Here is a 17,168-nt window from a genome sequence, read left to right as displayed (position 1 = left end):
CTTTATGTTGCGTGACCTGTTTTAAAGTGGAGAACAAAAATATTTCCGCGTCAGTTTGTCACATTAAATTGAAGCATATCAGATGCTGCTGCTAGCTGAAATGCTATTGTAGCCGTTTGACGACATCACGCAGTTAAATCCGTTCAATGTGAGCGACCAATAAGCGTTTAAGAAATCCAGTTAAACTCTGGTACTTTATTTTGAAAGACATTTACTTCCGTTATCGGTGTCCAAAGTGACAACTTGATGCGACCTCATTCAGGGCCACCTGCTTCACATCGGGTCGCCGAGGAAGAGCTGCGCACTGCGGCTTCTTCTCTGCCGCTCATCGGGAGGAAGAACCGACCTGGAGGTAAGACAACCGTCACTACGTGTCGGTTTGACAAGAATATTCGGTCCCATCAGAGATACTGGACCTGTTTTTTGGCCTCGATGTGTTTCGGGTGATCAGCTTCATGTTTTCGTTCAAACCGGGTCTTAACAGGTCCCGTTCTTTCGGTCTGTTGCGGATCACCAGACTCCATTATGAAAATCCGTTAATTTGATTTGATCAAGCTCGCTGGTCAAAGCGGACAGCTGATCACAGCCGCTTAATATTTTTTATTCATGATGAGGAAACCGACATCAATTCGGCCCACGAAGAAGACGTGACTGACCGTTTGTGAATTAAAATGAGTTAAAACTGCATAACGGCAGGTTGTTGATCCTGAATTCTGTTGTGTTTTATGCCGATAAGCAAAGCGACATTGAAATGGCAGAATACTGAATAGAATTAGGCAGGTTTTCAAATCCGAGCTCTGTGTTTCCTCAGCCTGCAGTCATGCATTAACTGCATTGACCTTTACAGGCTGCAGATAATAATGTGTAATATATAAACGGGTTTTACTGCCTTACTGCAGATTTGTCATGTAAACAAATTGTTTTTCTCAGTTTGTTTATGGAGGTCGTGGCACGCAGAGTACAGAAAGTACCACAATTACAAGGACAAACTCCAGTTGTTTATAGATGCTAGAAACCACTAATTCAGCTCTGATTTGTGCCACCTACATGTTTCATTCCAGTGTGATGCCTTTTTATCAACAAATGTTTGTAAGGAAAATGTAATTTGGATCCACAGAATGAGCTGAAACACGTGAGTTGCACAAGAGCTGGCTTTTGTGAAGCAAGTGAGGATAAACATAAACTGAGGTCTGGATACATCTGGAGGCTCCCACAGAGCATCTTGGATTTCCTGCACAGAAGAATAAAAAAAAACCCGACTAAAGCCTACAATAACTGAGTTTTATCTGCAGGAAACCAAATTTCAACAGATTTCCTGCTGAGACTTCAGGAATCCAAGATTTAAAGACGCTGATTCTGTGTATGTAGTTGAAGCAAATGCACTTACTGGAAAGTCTGTGTGGGATCTTGTGGTTGTATTTAATAAGACATTTGTGTTTCAGGTGTGTGTGAGCAGGATGGAAGGTGTGCCAGCGCGTGCGTGACCGCATGGCATCCACGCTGTCTCAGCTGCAGTTCGGCCGCCTGCGCGGCCTTCGGGCCAAACTGCTGCGACGCTACGAGCACCGGCCGTTCGTGTCGTGTCTGTCCGGTCTGTACGGCTGCAGGTGGAGGCGCTATGAGAGGAGCCGCACTCAGCCGGGAGACTGCTGCTGCAACAAGGTCAGACCAGCATCCAGCGCAGGAGGCGCACCGACCGCTCTGGTCCAGGCCGCCTCCTGCTGCTCCCCGAGTGATGCTGTTCCTTTACGTTTCAGTGCACAGGGAGCCAAAGGCTGCAAAAACATATCCTATCTGCACCAAGTGTCTGTTTCTCAGACTTTCCTTCTTGTCATGGCTTTTGTTTTTTGGACACGTTCCAATAAAACATGTTGAAGTGGACTGCAAGTAGGCATTGCTTCATTTCATGGTGTCACAGGCCAAACGACATCGGGAAGCAGGCTCAGTAATCAGACGGAGGCAGAAAAACCACTGGAAGTAAACAGACACATAAAACTAAAATACACGTTCTGCTGGTATTTAAAGACAAATGACTGCATTCAGTTTCACTAATGCACATCATGCAGTTCAGATTCATGAGTAAGATGCTTTATGTCATCTGAACCAGAGGCCAAAGACAAACAACTCATGAATTCTTGTGAGAATGAATCATTAACGCAGGTTTGACAATGAGCAATAACAGTGAATGTGTGAATGTATGAAGGCTGAGGGACGCAATTAAAGTTAAAGTCACGAGTAGAAATAGTTTTCCAGTCAAGGTTTGGATTCTGTCTCCGCAGAGGTCAAAGATCGCTCGTCCACCTCCAGGAAGCGAGACAGTAAACGGAGAAAAGACGCTGCTTATTGTTGGACGCTGACTTGTTTCATGTTTTGTCTCTGCTGCCGGCAGCTGGAGGGCGTCAGCTTCGCTCTGCTTGTGGTGGCTTTCTGCTTAACGCTGGTGTTTCTCTTCTTCTGGGGACAAGCCAAGAACGACTACAATGACTTTGACTGGTGGGTTGAGTCACTTTGTGGTGTTATCGTGTGTAATCTCGGCCTGAAAATCTGTTTAACCCTCTGTTCACTCCACTTTCTCTGCGGCTTCTCTGGACTTCCTGTGCTGAAATGCTGCCTGCCTCCAGATTCCCTGTTTGCTAATTGCGACAAACACATACATTTATTTATTCAGTTAAGGTCTGAAAACTACTGATTTTGTATTTTTTGGGTGGCATTTGTGTCCTTCATTAATGAAGAAACAAGAGATGTGTCGTGGTTCATGGTTGCTGCCTTGAACCGTGACGCCACGGGGGGTCAGGACCAGTGAGTGTTAGCCAAAGTTAGCTGCGGTTCACCAGGAGATTTTGCTGGTCACGTAGCATCAGCAGGCAGAATCTTTAGCATGTTTACCTGCAAAATACCCTGTGCACCTAACTGAATGTTAGCATGTTAGCATGGAGCCCACTAGCAGTCAGACAGTGCTGTGTGCTAAAATGTTAGCATGGAGGCGGCGCCTGGACGACTTTGCCCTTCTTCGCTCTTCCTGTGTCTCTCGGCTCATGCTGGACGTCAGACTGTAAATCTGCTTTGCTTGTCGTCGAGTTTCAGCCTGTTCTGACTTGAAGGGGCTCTCGGCTGTGCAGGTTTAACTTTGGGAACCTGGGCTTCTGGTTTCCCTGGTCTGTGGTGCTGCTGGTCATCGCTGCAGGCTTCTTCACCTACGTCACAGTTCTGATGGTGAGACCAAAACACAACACTGACGCTTCACTGATGGCAAAGTGTCGTCACTGCAGCACATGGAGCTGGGAGGCAATTAGCTTAGCTTAGCACTGAAGGCTAAGGCTAAGTGCTAGCCTGTCCTGTACACCTGTACACCTACCTACACCTGTAATACAACAGTTTGTAATGTTCAGGTTTGACAGATTTCTAATGATTAAACTCTTTCTGCTAAGCTAAGCTAAGTTAAGCTAATAGCCTCCTTTAGCTCGGTGCTTGGTGCACACGAGACGTTCTCTGCAGAGCTGCACAGATTAATCGATCAGTCGATTGAAAGATAACTAATCGGCAACTATTCTGATAATCGATTAATGGTTTCATTCGTTTTTCAGTTTCAAATCTCAAACATTTGCTGCTTCCAGCTTGTGAAATGTTTGGATTTTCTTTGTCTTCATGAGGGTAACTGACGAGTCTGTGGGTTTTCGACTGTTGGCTGAACAAAAGAAGTCTTTCACATTCTTCTATAGACCGAACAATTAATCGATTAAGTGTGAAATAGTTGTCAGATTAATCAATACTGAAAATATTTGATAGTTGCAGCTGCGGCGTCACATCTTCACATGTTGAGTGTGTGTTTTCTTCTTCTGTGCAGCTGCTGGCCGTGTGTCTGCTCTCAGAAGGCCAGAAGCTTTATTTACACTGGAGTCACAAGGTAACGCTGCACCTCTGAACCAAGGGTCAAAGTTCAGACGATGAAGGCTCTGCCCTCATCTTCGTCACTCACCGAACCATCCAGGTGGAGAGAAGCTGTTTGCTTTAGAGTCACTGATTGATTTCTCTGAGTTCTCTGATACGACTGCTGATCAGGCAACAAAGCTGATCGAGATGACTGATTAATGACAGAGTGTGTGTGTGTGTGTGTGTGTGTGTGTGTGTGTGTGTGTGTGTGTGTGTGTGTGTGTGTGTGTGTGTGTGTGTGTGTGTGTGTGTGTGTGTGTGTGTGTGTGTGTGTGTGTGTGTGTGTGTGTGTGTGTGTGTGTGTGTGTGTGTACAGTGGCAGGAAAGAGTGAAGCGTTTATTGATGAATTTGTCTTAAAATAGCGTCTGATCTTCATCTGATCAGCTGTTTAAAGTAAAAACAAACCAGTCGTCCGTATTAAAAAACACTGTTAAAGGTTGAAAAACCTCGAAGTCGATCAGCAGTGAAAGTTAATTTAAGTCAGGAATCGAGTAACGAGGGAAGACCTTCGATCAATAATAGATTTACATGAAGGTAGAAATGTTTATCCAAGGCTTCAGCCGAAGGCCTGACGGAGTCACTGAACACACCGACATCTGTGGGCGTCCGTCCTCCATCTGCAGAGGTTTCATCACACAGGACGTCCATGGCGGGACGCCACCGATGACGTTTGCCAAGGAGCATCTGGACGCTTGACGACACTGCTGGGAGAACGTTTTTGGACGGATGAGACGAAGGTGGAGTTGTTTGGAGGACAAAACGCCTCTAAATCTGGACGGACAGCCTGCAGTGAACAACACAAAGCATCAGAGAGGCTCCACAGAAAGAAAACCAGGTTCAGGAGTGACCCAGACCTCAAGACCAGACCGGAACTCTGTGTGTGGAGAGTCCACCGCCGCTGAACACAGCAGCCAATGAGAAGACGCCATCTGATGATATCATGATGTCACTCAAGCAGAAACGTTCACGGACGAGGTTACGTATAAAGTTTTATTCATGCTTCAGACTTCCTGCCTCAGTCTGACGGATCATCGTGTTTCTCTGGAGGTTACAGCGACTGGGGGGTGAAGGCGAGCAAATGAAACGCACCTTCACCTCCAGTGACTTTAGATTCTGTTTGAACAAAACATTTGGGATAATTGAGTTACACACTTAATAAAACAGGTCGTTTTAGACATTTTCATGTAGAAATGTTATATTTTCTGCCTTTAACCCCGACGATCGCCTCTCCACCTGCACCGTCAGTGTTTAGAGGCTGTTTGTTGTTTGTACCTGCGAGCTGGATGAAGATCAGACATTTTATGACCAATCAAAGCAGAGAAGCAGGTTAATTTGAAGGCGTTCACTCTTTTTCTTGGTGTCTCGTTCTCAGGTCTCTTTGTGTAAATGAGAGTTTCTGATTGGCTAAAGACAAGGTGCAGATGGACCAATGAGACATTTCGTTATGTTTGACACTGACTGTCTCGTCATCTGTTGTTTCCTGGTCGTCAGATTGGGATCCTGGTGAGTCTCACCTTCTCCATCGTGGCCACGGCCGTGCTGTCCGACCTGTGGAGTAAAGAATGGACGACGCTGCTGCTCTCCTTCCAGGTGACCCCTCCTCCTCCTCCTCCTCCTCCTCCTGCTGTAAGCCTCCTCACTGACACCTGACCTGTTTTGTTTCTGACCAGGTGACTGCACCTTATTTGCATGTGGGTGGAGTCTTACTGATGACAGCGCTGGCCTGGCCAATAGCCTTGCACTTCTTCCGTATGAGCAGCAGAGGTGAGGTTTGTTCACGTTTCACTTCACTGAACGTCGTGCTGAGGTTCAGTCAGCCGGCAGTTAGCGTAGCTTAGCACAAAGACTGGAAACAGAGGGAACCGTTAGCCTGAGCTCTGTCCAAAGGTCGCAGAGCTTCCTGTCTGTTTCTCAGTCGGCTCCTGAAGAATTAACGAACCTGTTTCACGTTTGTAAAACATGTTTTTGAGGATAATTCAGAAATAAAACTGATCATCTCACCGTCTGTGGGTTTAAAACGATTTGAACTGAAAAACTAAGAGTCTGTTTGTGTTCCAGCCAGGCGGGGCCTGATCATGGGGGGGTACCTGACGGCCCTGTCTGGACTCTACCTGGTGCCCCTCGGTCTGTATTCTCCTTGTATCAAAGAGGAGGGGACCCTGGGCCCCCCACCGGCCCTCATTGGCCACAGAGGGGCCCCCATGGTGAGCAATGATCTGACAACAGTTTACACTGTAAAAAATAACCATGTGAGCCATAACCTGACAAGTTTACACTGTAAAAAATAACCATGTGATCGATCATCTGACAAGTTCACACTGTAAAAAATAACCATGGGCATTTACTCTCCGGTAATTTTCACATTGATCTTCTTCTGTGATGTTTTCAGTTCGTCAGGAAACAAAATGTGGATTTGGACTGTAGTGATCAGTTATCGTTGGTATTGATCAAACTGCTTATTGATGATTTTCTCGACGTAATCATTCAGCCTAAATATCAACAGTGATGTCGTCAGTTAGCTTGTCTGAAAGTCAGATTTGTAATTTTAATGTCACAGATGACGAAATCAACGAATCAATTTCTCACATTTGCTGAAACCAGAGAATATTTTTACTTTTTTTCCTTGAAAAAACGATGAAACGATGGTCCAAACAGCTTTTTTAAATCGACGAATTGGCTCTCAGACTGCGATCGTGAACATTTCTCAGGTTATTGTGGAAAAGTTGCCTCTCTCCACAGCAGCGAAGTCTCATGTTGTCCATAATCATCGTGTTTATCTCCTGCAGCTCGCTCCAGAAAACACGCTGATGTCGTTTGAGAAGGCCGTGGAGGCAGGAAGTGAAGGTCTGGAGACAGACGTCACCATCAGGTCAGCGGGACGTTCACGGAGTTCAGTCTGAGTTTTTGCTTGTCCAGATTTGAACATTTCTGCTCTCGTGGTTGTAGCATCGATGGCGTTCCCTTCCTGATGCACGACCAGACCCTTCAGAGGACCACCAACGTCCACGAGATCTTCCCCAACCGGACCGGCTTCCCGGCGTCCATGTTCACCTGGTCTGAGCTGCAGAGCCTGAACGCCGGCGCCTGGTTCCTGTCGGTGAGTCAGTACTGGAAGCGAATGCAGTAAAAATACACAGAGCGGGTTTTCCTCTGCTGATGTGTCAGCGCTCAGAGCAGCAGAGCTCAAACATTGATCACTGAATTAATTAGATCGACACAGACTTAATGTGCAGTTTTAACAGTGAATTCATTCTTTAGATCAGTTTTCAGGTGAAGACGTTAAACATCGCTCCAGCTCCTCGCTCTTATCTAACGTGAGAGTGTTGCTGGTTATCAGCAGGTCGCCCTCAGCTGGTGGATGAGGAACACTTTGTTCTGTTCAGTTAATTAGATATCGACGTCCGTCTCTTCCAGCATGACCCCTTCGGCACGGTCGGCTCTCTGGGGGCAGACGGGCGCCGGCGGGCGGGAACACAGTCGGTCTGCAGCCTGCGGATCTTCCTCCAGCTGGCCGCTCACAACGACAAGCTGGTGATCTTTGACCTCTACCGTCCGCCCAGAGGTCACCCGTACAGAGACACCTGGATCCAACGCACGCTGGAGGTCATCCAGAACGAGTCCTCCATCCAGTCCTCGCAGGTGAGCCCGCAGGGCCGAGGAGGTACTTTCTGATTGGAATATTCACCACAAGCTCAAAGTGCTGCTGATGTTCTGTAACTGCTGGATGTTTAAATAAAGAACAGATTGAACTCGTTCTAAGTGTCTCTGCTGCCCCCGAGTGGCCAAATCAGACATTGCAGGTTCAAAATGGATCAATCACTTTGTTTAATCAACGTGTGAGCGGAGTAGAAAAAGCTTGTGTGTGTGTGTGTGTGTGTGTGTGTGTGTGTGTGTGTGTGTGTGTGTGTGTGTGTGTGTGTGTGTGTGTGTGTGTGTGTGTGTGTGTGTGTGTGTGTGTGTGTGTGTGTGTGTGTGTGTGTGTCGTCCCTCAGGTGCTGTGGCTGCCACCAGACCTGCGGGCTCTGGTCCAGGAGATGGACCCGGAGCTCCAGCAGACGTCAGGCAGCCGGCTCCCCCTGGAGGAGCTGCAGAGGAACCACATCGTCAAACTGAACCTGCACTACAGCTCCATGTCCCCCGAGCTCATCAGGTGTGTGTGTGTGTGTGTGTGTCTGTCAGAGGCGGCGTTGTGTAACACGTCATGACTTCCCTCCTCGTGTGTGTGCAGTGAACACGCTGCAGCGAACATCTCCACCAACCTGTACGTGATCAGCCAGCCGTGGCTCTACTCGCTGGCCTGGTGCAGCGGCGTGCAGTCGGTCACCACCAACGCCCCCCACCTGCTGGGCGCCATGAGCTCCCCGCTCTTCCTCATGGTAACTTCACCTCACCGCCAAATAAGTGACTGTTTACTCCATCACTGTACAACCACATCCTTTTATTCACCGTGTTCAGAGTCCAGACGAGTACAAACTGATGTGGATCCTCACTGATCTGCTGTCCTTCGTGCTGATCGTCATCATCTTCACCTTTCACCGGTGAGTCTCACACACACGCAGTGAAGAACACCACGAGGACCGAGCTGCTCTGGATAAAACGGGTCACATGTTGTTTGCCAACAGGTGGCGAGAGCGAGGACTGACTTTCAAAATCTCGCAGGACAACGGGACGTACAGCAAGTTCAGGACGGGTAAATCAAACGTCCATCCATCCGGTGTTTCTGCTCTTTTAGGCTTCATACGTCATCGTGGACGTCACCGCTGTACAGATGAGCTAATTTGTGCATCTTCTCAAGCTTTTCACACTGTTTCTGAGCATGTTTATTAACAAAATCCTCGTGGAAAAACGTACCAAGATGGAAAAGTCTGCAACAAGACGGATCCTCTGAAATGAAGCAGGAAAGCTCTTAATGCTGCTCTTAAACATTTACTCCTATTTGCTTTCTTGCTGAGATTTAAGTGAGAAGACTGATACCACTTTCGTATCTTTGAGGTTAGCTTAGCATAAAGACTGAAAACAGGGGGAAACAGCTAGCCTAGCTCAGAGGAAAGCTAACAAATCCGCCTCATCAGCATGTTTTATTAATGTAAGTTCATCATGTGACTCTTGTGTTTGTAAGAGGGTTTGTGAAGCTTTGCTGTGGACTTGTGCTCTTCCTCCTCTTCAGTTACCATCATGGCGTCTTCTGGACTCAACTCAACCATTAATTGATTCAACTTGATCATTTCAATTAATTTTGGACTGTTTTTCCACTAAACCATGAATCCATTAACAAAAAATTAATCTGCCGGTTTAGGAAATATTCTGTTTGACGCTGCTGTTCTGAAGTCACACCGTGTTTCTCTGCCTCCCCTCAGAGATGAGCGATATCTGGTCGGTGTCGAGTGCGAACTGTCAAGCCGAGAGGACGCTGAGCCGACCCGGAAATGCTGAGCCGCAAACTGCCAACATGTAAGATCTCTGCTGGACACGGGTTTCATGAAATAAACAGACAGAAACATCTCTTCACTTTGTTCGCAGCTGATTTACCACAAATCTAATCAGGTTGAAGCCTGAAGTCAGAAGACGGCATCTGCCTGCTAGCAGCTGGTTAGCTTAGCTCAGCTTAGCACAAAGGCTGGAAACAGGAAGCAGCTAGCCTGTCAGACTAATTAACACTTTGTCATTTAACAAACAAAAAAACTGGAGTCTGTGGGAGAATCTGAAGTATAAATACTTACTCCTTTCCCTGAGTGCTGCCTGCAGGCGTCCTCACAGGCTTCAGTCTCGTTGGTTTCCAACTTCGCTTTAAGAGAAATGAACGTCTCTGTGCTCTTTGCAAAATGTCATTTATTCACATCTACGTCAGGACATGTGGTCACAGCACGGAGGAAAGCACCTCTCCGTAATACAAACACTTCTGATTGTGACTCGATGCTTGAAAATCAACGCTAACAGTTCATACATGGAGAAAAAAGACCACCGAGCATAAAATCAGCATAAATCTACATGATGTCAAACTAACAGGTGTTTGAACTTTGTGGCACACAGACGCTCTGTTTGCTCGACTAACGATGCAATAAAAAAAAAAATAAATCAGGTTTTATTTAAATAACTGGAGACGGCTTACGGCAGTTTCTTCTTCGTGTGTTCCAGTTTGAGAGTTGGCAAACGGGAACGAAGGAGACGACGAAGGAGACGTGAAAGGTGTGTGATGGATGTCGGTTAGCTTTGGTAAACTGGTGTCAAACTAACTCTGAGATTCAAACGAGAGGCTCAAATGCAGCTTTGATGGAAGGAAACGTGTTGAATTCTGTCTGAAAACGGCTAAAAACACAAACCTGAGGTCCAAAAACAGCTGAGACGCTGCGTAAAATCAAACCGAATGATGTGTTTCTACTCCTTCGTGACATAAACTGACCTGAGAACAGCTCCTGTTTGGAGCACTCCTCAGGTAAACAGGCTGACAGGTAACAGGTGAGAGCATTGTGTTTGATTAGACGCGATTGGTTCTGGTCTCGGTTGTTTTTCGCAGCGTTCCAGCTGTTCTGCGCTCGGTCGCATGAACACCTTAGAGGACGAGCGGCGTTCAGTGACGACGGCGTTTACAGACAGAAACCCAAACTGTCGATGGCGGAAAAGGTCGTTTAAAGGCAACCTGTGAGTGTTAAGACGGGCCGACGCCAAATGAGGCTGCGTGACATCATCACAGCGCCAGTTGATCACCAGTGAACCGCCTTAACAACCTCTTTATGGGACCACTGACGAACACACCGCTAGCGTGCGTGCGTGCGCGCATGTGTGCGATTGCTCGTAATCGATGAGTTTCCCGCTCACTTGCTGCTGCTGCGGGATGTTCGCTGTTTGGTCATCGTCGTCAGCATCTGGCTGATGTAAGAGGTCAGGAGGTCGTCCATTTTGTAGCCCTGGGGGGTCAGAGGTCAAAGGTCAGATGCCGCTCTGCAGCCGCACTGATCTATGTTTAAGACAGCGGCCTGCGAGTCGCGCTGCGTTCTGATTGGCTCACCAGAGAGGTTTCGCACAGCAGCTTGCTGCCTCGCACCAGGTTCCCGATGGTGATGTGGAAGTACGTGTTGCCGCTGCTCCAGTTGGAGATCTTGGTGAAGGGGTGAGTGGTGAGGATGTCCTGCAGGGGGGACGAGAGGTGAGACGAGCTCAGACACAGACTCGCGTGATGGTGCATTATGGGTAATGTAGTTCAGTTTCAGTCCCTCATTGATGACTGGACACCTCTCAGGCAGAGCGAACTCCTTCATGCATTAATGAGGAGTCACGTCCTCACCTGGACGGTAGAAGTGGACGGAGGACAGGACGCCGTGATAAACGTCAGTCTGTAAACTGCATGGACTCGATCTGTCCTGACTCTGAGTCACCTGCTGCTGCTTTCAGCGTTCAGAAATTTGGACTCACCTTCGACTTTGGATCGATGAGACTGACGCCGTGCTTGTTGATCGCGATCAGGAGGGTTTCTGGGTAATTTGGATCAGTTGTTTGCTGCAGAACAAAAAACAAAACATTTACTCGAGTGCTGCAGTGAAATACAATTTTAAGATATTTGTACTTTGAATAATTCTATTTTCTAATACTTTATACTCGTACTTGCCCACATTTCAGAGGCAAATATTGTACTTTTACTTCACTATATTGATTTAAAAGCTTTACTTCATATTTACTTTACAGATTCAATATAGATTAAACTACCCAGAAGTATATATAAAGTAATTAAAATCAGCTCCACTTATGTTTACACATGGATGCATCAATAATCCAGTGATCAGAACATACAATACTCTGAAATGACCCTGCAGCTTGAGTACTTTTACTTTTCATACTAATACTTTTATACTGCAATCAAAATTTGAATGCATGGCTTTTACTTGTATTTAAACACTACTGTGTTGCTTTACTGAAGTAAAAGCTCTGCGTTCTTCTTCCACCCTGATAAAAACAAACATTCAGCGTCTCGTCTCACCTTGACTTCAAAGAAGGCCGAGCCGAACGTCGGCCATTTGTAAATGAGTCTGAGGAAGGAGAGTTTGGCTTCTTCTCGAGTCTTTCCTGAGTGCTTGTTGAACAGCGTCATGATGGACTGAGAGGGAGACGCACAGGAGACAAACCAGGAGGACATAAACGTCACAGGAGACAAACCAGGAGGACATAAACGTCTGATCTGTGGTCAGTGTCGATGGCGCTTTAGCCCCACTGAGTGAAGATATTATTAGAATGAATGACTGCCTGTATTGACTGCAGTCTATTGATCATCGATTACCACTGTTATACATTGTACACGTGTATGTGTGTGTGCGTGCGCGTGCGTGCGGTCTCTTAGTGTTCAGTCAGGTTCAGACGTTCACGTGTCCTCTGGGTTTCCCATCAGCCTCAGCTGTACCTTTTACAGCTAATTGGCAGATGTTAGCATGCTAACACGCTAAACTACGCTGGTGAACACTGAAAACACTGACGGCATGTTAGCATGCTGAAGTTAGCATTTAGCTCAAAATAAGACAGCAGAAAAAACGTTGTACGTCCTCTGAGGGTGGAATGAAGTCAGTGACGACGTTGGACTGCTCAGCCACGAAACCTTGACGTCACCGCGTCAGCTCACCCTCTTCCAGTCGTCGGGGGACAGAAGTCTGATCTGGTCTTGAGGGACGAGCTCCTTCAGGATCTTGGAAATATTCTGAAAGTGGGATTTCTCCTCCTCGAACTTCACCCTGTAGATCAGCGCTGCCAGCTGGTGCACCTCCTCCTTGGGACACTTGTGGTAGCCTCGCAGATACTTTGGCAGCTCCTGTCGTCCAGAGACGAAGTCGATTAACGGACATAAAACGGAGACGAGTGCGGATAAGATGGACGCAGCGGTTCAGGTCGTTGCTCGAGTCACAGAAACCTTAAACTCTACGACGTGATGGTGAGAAGGTGATGTTGGCTTGCAGCTCTGTGGGGAACTTCTGCAGCACAGCTGGAGGCCAGCTGACCATTAATTAAGTATTACTGAGTCTTTAATTCAGAAAATGATTCACGCTGATTGGAGTGCAGCCTGTTTCCTCAGGTTTCTGTGTCTCAGAGCATCGTAGCATTAGCATAAAAACAGCATGAAGAGATGCAGGAAGCAATGAATGTCAATACATTTGTTTTAAATAAAGTTAGATTTTCTGAGAGTCATGTATTTTTACTCTAGTATCAAGGCACTTTTATACTTCTACATTTCAGAGGCAAACATTGTGCTTTTTACTGCGTTTCATTTGTTCTTTTCAGGTTAGTTTGTCAAAGCTGAAAACAGCTGTTTCTCTGAGCTCAGCAAGCGTTTGGAGATGCGTGGTTCTCACAGGACAGCCTGTGACAAGCCAACAGTATATAAAGCAGTTTAAATGTGGTATTAGTACTGAAGTACAGGCTCTGAGTACTCGTGGTACTGAGGTCGCTCACTTGGTAGTAGTGGAAGATGGAGTCGGCCATGGCGTCCTTTCCCGGCGTGGTGTTCGTCCACAGCTTCTTCATGAAGAACACCTGATAGGTCAGTGAAGGCACTACACCTGCACGCCGCACACACACACGCACACACACGTGACTGATGGTTTCCATGGAGATACAAAACAGGTGAGCTTAGAGGAGAAGACCATTCTCACCGTCTTTCACGTGTCGGGCTTTCTTGATCCAGTCGGTCAGGTGCCTCACGAAGTCGAAGAAGAAGTCGCCATCGGGCACGCTGATCACCTGCAGAAGAAGAACATCTCACTTTTGATTGGCTGATCTGAACGTGCTCGTCTCCTGCTGCTAGCGAGCAGATGTTTGGTAAAACCCAGACCGACGGCTCGTCACCTTGTCGGTGATCTTCACAAACAGACTGAAGCCTTCGGAGGACTTGAGCAGAAGGCGTCCGGAGATGTTGTGGCAGAAGTCTTTGGCCTTGGTGCTCGACTCCACTTCAAACACCTGCAAACACAGACGGCTGCTTATATACGAAACGCTGCGAGAAAGAAGGAAAGTCTGTGTTTTTACAGCAGCTTCGCAGAAAAGCCACGAACGGTAAACGTTAATAAAACTGTTCGAGTCTCCAGTCGTGATCGTTTTCAGGATTTCAGTTCAGATGAAGGAATAAACTCACTTCAATCAGTCTGAAGCCTTCAGAGAAGTTCAGAAATGCCTCTTTCTATATAAGAAGTCTCATCATCTGCAGCCAAAACAGTCGCACCTAAAGCTAGCTAACGAGCTCATGATAATATTATTAATGCTGATATTAGGCACCATAAGCTTTGCAGGTCACACCAGAGGAAATAAAGCTGTAGCTGCTAAACAGTAAAATGTATTAAACTGAAAAAAAGTGCATTTTACTGCTAATAAATTCAAGTTTTACTGTTGCAAAGTCTGACTGTAAATAGTGAGAAGTGCATGAAAACAGGGTGACAGGATGATGCTAACTAAGACAGCAGAGGGACAGCAGCTGAAGGCAGCCGGCCGACTCAGCGCTGTCCGCTCTGCTGTAATACTTAGCTAACGTTAGCTAACCTTGGCTAGCATTAACCCCCCCCACACACACACACACACACACACACACAGCGTACATGTGACCTCTGCAGTTCTTACTTTAAGATGTTCTCACTGACCTCGTCCGAGTCATCGGGGAAGTAAACTTTGTGGAAGATCTGAGTGGTTTTGTGCTGGATGGCCTCCACCTCCACCAGGTGAGGAGGATACTTTCTGGATCCATTTCTACGAAGAATAACAGAGAGGAGACATGAAGTGGATGAAGGCAACAGAAAGAGCAGAGGAAAGTGCGTGTGTGCGTGTGTGCGTGCGTGTGTGTGTGTGTGCGTGTGCGCGTGTCTCACCGTAAGGCCTTCTGGAGCCGCTGCATGCAGTCTGGAGCCAGCGGATAATGTTTCTTGGCCTGGAGGAACTTCTGGACGTGAGGCAGCAGGATGTTACTGGGAGGAAACAAACCAGTGCAGAGCCACAGCAGCTCCCAGCCCTTCTCCTCACTGTACCTACACACACACACACACACACACACACACACACACACACACACACACACACACACACACACACACACAACGAGAGTTTACACAATGATGTGGCCCCAGGCTCCAAGTCCAGTCCTTAAACCTGCTGTAACACCGTTTGGCCACCGGGGGGCAGCAGACACCAGTCATGAACACCGCAAACAGTCCTCATTTATTTCACTTATTTACACCTTTGGCAGTTTGGAGTCATGTTTCCAAAGTCCAAAAAGTCCAGTACTCACACTCTTTTTGCTTTATTTTTTGTCTCCACCAACCCCTGAGGGAAATTCTGATCTCGTTAGCTGCTAAAAGCTCCACTATGTTCATCAGCTACACCAAAACCAGACGGCTAAACTATGAGCTGAAAGTCAGTAAAAGCTCCGTGAAGCCGAGGTCAGCTGCAGATTCTCCGCTATGAGCGACAGCGTTCACACTGGCATTATAACAAAAACGTCCATTATAACCGATTTAAACTTCCTGACCCAACGTCACTGATTCTCTTATAGCTGATTGGCAGAAAATCCCATCATTCATGCCTTCAAAAATCACACAAGCATCATGTGCAGACGTCCACATACTTTTGGCCACTTAGCGCACTGACTGTTTTTTCTGTTCAAAAGCCAAGACACACAAACTGTGTGTGTGTGTGTGTGTGTGCTTCAGACGTACTTGATGTGGTTATCAGTGAGCTGTTTGAGAATCTGACAGAAGATCTCGTCTTTGAGTGGCTCGGCCTTCAGCGCCCCTTCAAAGATCTGATCGGTGAGCTCGTTGACTGAACGCACCCGTTTGGACGGGTAGTCGCCCATGTACTTCATCACAGGTGGAGGCGAGGTTAAGAACACCAACCGTGAGCTCGACACAGGAGGGTGTGTCTGATGCAGGAAGTGTGTGTTTTTAGCAACAATTTAAAACAATAAATGAATAAATGAGGCGAGAAATGACAAAAACATGAAAAAAGTGAGAAGAATTTAAGAGAAACGCTCAAAATTTGTAAAAAATAAATTGAAAATATGAAAATAATTAAACAGAAAAGCAGCAATTCTTCACATTTGGGAAGCTGGGATGATCAAATATAGAAATATCAATTAATTTTTCTGCCATTCGACCAATTAATTAATCATTTATTTAACTTTTAGAAGCTCTTCATGTGTTTTCTACGTAAACATCTTCTTTAGCAGAGTAACTAAAGCTGACAGATACTTGTAGTGCAGTAAAAAGTACAGCAGTAGTATTCCTCTATCTCAACTGTGCTGAAGTACAGAACTTGAGTAAAAGTACCTCGACCGCTGGGGATAAACTACGTCAGCTCCCTGAATCTCTTCTTCAGACTAACATGGTGCCGTGTTTGGGGAAAAGGCTCAGGGACTGAAACAGAGGCAGGAGCTCCTGTGAAGGATATCCATGAAGGCCAGGCAGGCCTCCTGGGAGAGCTCCTCGTGAGCCAGCACCTTCTTCAGCAGAGGCTGTTTGAGAGGCTCCCTGCTGCAGCTCCACAGACGCTCCTTCCCCCTGGACTTCGAGATCATCACCCTGCTCAGAGTGCTCTTTGGAGGAGGCCTGGAGACACAGAGATGATCACACACGCACACACACACACACCTCGCAGAGCGGCGACAGGCTCGCCGTGAAGAATGAAAACACACCTGAAGAAGTCGTAGGAGAACTCCTCCAGCGTGTACGCCTTCGTCTTGTCCTCCTTGTCGGACAGGTTCATGTGGGACAAACCAATGGACTCTCTCCTCTGATCAGGAGTCATACTCACAAGAGCCTGAGACGAAGAGAGCGGGAAAGGCGGTTAGCCTAGCTTAGCATAAACACTGGAAGCAGGTGGAAACCGTTAGCTTCTAGTCCACAGAGAGGACTGAAGAACCTCCTGCAGCTCAAATCACTGCTTCAGTTCTCAGATGTCCAACGTCTCAGGGACAAAACCAGGCGAGGTCAGCTGATCACCGCGGCGTCCAACTCACCACCAGGTCGTACTGGGGTCTGGTGATGGTGGGCAGCACGTAGACGCAGTCAGCGGGGAAGTCTCCTCTGTGTTTGGTCCTGTCGTTGATGCCGTGAGCCCAGCCGGAGTTCATCACGTGCTCCCCGTCGTGCTCGTCCAGGATGATCAGATCCCCTTTGGAGAAACTCAGGAACGTGGAATCGACCCCTGCTGTGAAACACAGATTACAGACACACAATAAACAGACGCACACAAAAAACAGCCAAACCTTCTTAATGTT

General features: G+C 47.0%; 2 protein-coding genes across 5 annotated transcripts in view; one reads left to right on the top strand and one right to left on the bottom strand.

The window, feature by feature from the left end:
• The first annotated feature begins 239 nt into the window (after nt 1-239).
• Nucleotides 240-9,434, top strand: LOC139344368 (glycerophosphodiester phosphodiesterase domain-containing protein 5-like). The gene is made up of 16 exons (XM_070982470.1): nt 240-352; nt 1,443-1,662; nt 2,390-2,493; nt 3,120-3,213; nt 3,845-3,904; nt 5,423-5,521; nt 5,602-5,695; nt 5,990-6,135; nt 6,718-6,800; nt 6,878-7,028; nt 7,346-7,570; nt 7,924-8,081; nt 8,160-8,307; nt 8,387-8,469; nt 8,554-8,621; nt 9,289-9,434. Exons 2-16 carry the CDS (start codon nt 1,489-1,491, stop codon nt 9,384-9,386), a joined length of 1,785 nt encoding a protein of 594 aa, XP_070838571.1. The 5' UTR covers nt 240-352; nt 1,443-1,488; the 3' UTR covers nt 9,387-9,434.
• Nucleotides 9,435-9,748: 314 nt separating this feature from the next.
• Nucleotides 9,749-17,168, bottom strand: part of myo7ab (myosin VIIAb) — a 28,902-nt gene continuing 21,482 nt past the window's right edge. For 3 of the 4 annotated variants that reach the window (XM_070982465.1, XM_070982468.1, XM_070982469.1), the window contains 14 exons: nt 16,908-17,098; nt 16,584-16,708; nt 16,340-16,497; nt 15,607-15,760; nt 14,764-14,919; nt 14,539-14,644; nt 13,754-13,867; nt 13,561-13,648; nt 13,361-13,467; nt 12,537-12,722; nt 11,904-12,020; nt 11,342-11,425; nt 10,938-11,057; nt 9,749-10,836 (listed from right to left, as the gene is read on the bottom strand). In XM_070982465.1, coding sequence (XP_070838566.1) covers nt 10,744-10,836; nt 10,938-11,057; nt 11,342-11,425; nt 11,904-12,020; nt 12,537-12,722; nt 13,361-13,467; nt 13,561-13,648; nt 13,754-13,867; nt 14,539-14,644; nt 14,764-14,919; nt 15,607-15,760; nt 16,340-16,497; nt 16,584-16,708; nt 16,908-17,098 — 1,799 coding nt within the window. In that variant the 3' untranslated portion in view covers nt 9,749-10,743. The remainder of the gene's footprint in view (nt 10,837-10,937; nt 11,058-11,341; nt 11,426-11,903; nt 12,021-12,536; nt 12,723-13,360; nt 13,468-13,560; nt 13,649-13,753; nt 13,868-14,538; nt 14,645-14,763; nt 14,920-15,606; nt 15,761-16,339; nt 16,498-16,583; nt 16,709-16,907; nt 17,099-17,168) is intronic. The other variant, XM_070982467.1, reaches the window with a different exon arrangement.

The sequence above is a fragment of the Chaetodon trifascialis genome, chromosome 16 (assembly GCF_039877785.1).
Source record: "Chaetodon trifascialis isolate fChaTrf1 chromosome 16, fChaTrf1.hap1, whole genome shotgun sequence".
Classification (NCBI taxonomy): Eukaryota; Metazoa; Chordata; class Actinopteri; order Chaetodontiformes; family Chaetodontidae; genus Chaetodon; species Chaetodon trifascialis.
This window is presented reverse-complemented; position numbering and strand designations above follow the sequence as displayed.

Bases quoted from the DNA above. Each gene is read 5' to 3' on its own strand.
- LOC139344368 (XM_070982470.1), top strand. From the start codon at position 1,489: ATGGCATCCACGCTGTCTCAGCTGCAGTTCGGCCGCCTGCGCGGCCTT. The intron at 6,136-6,717 runs GTGAGCAATGAT...TATCTCCTGCAG, and splicing joins GCCACAGAGGGGCCCCCATG to CTCGCTCCAGAAAACACGCT. The intron at 8,308-8,386 runs GTAACTTCACCT...CACCGTGTTCAG, and splicing joins GCTCCCCGCTCTTCCTCATG to AGTCCAGACGAGTACAAACT.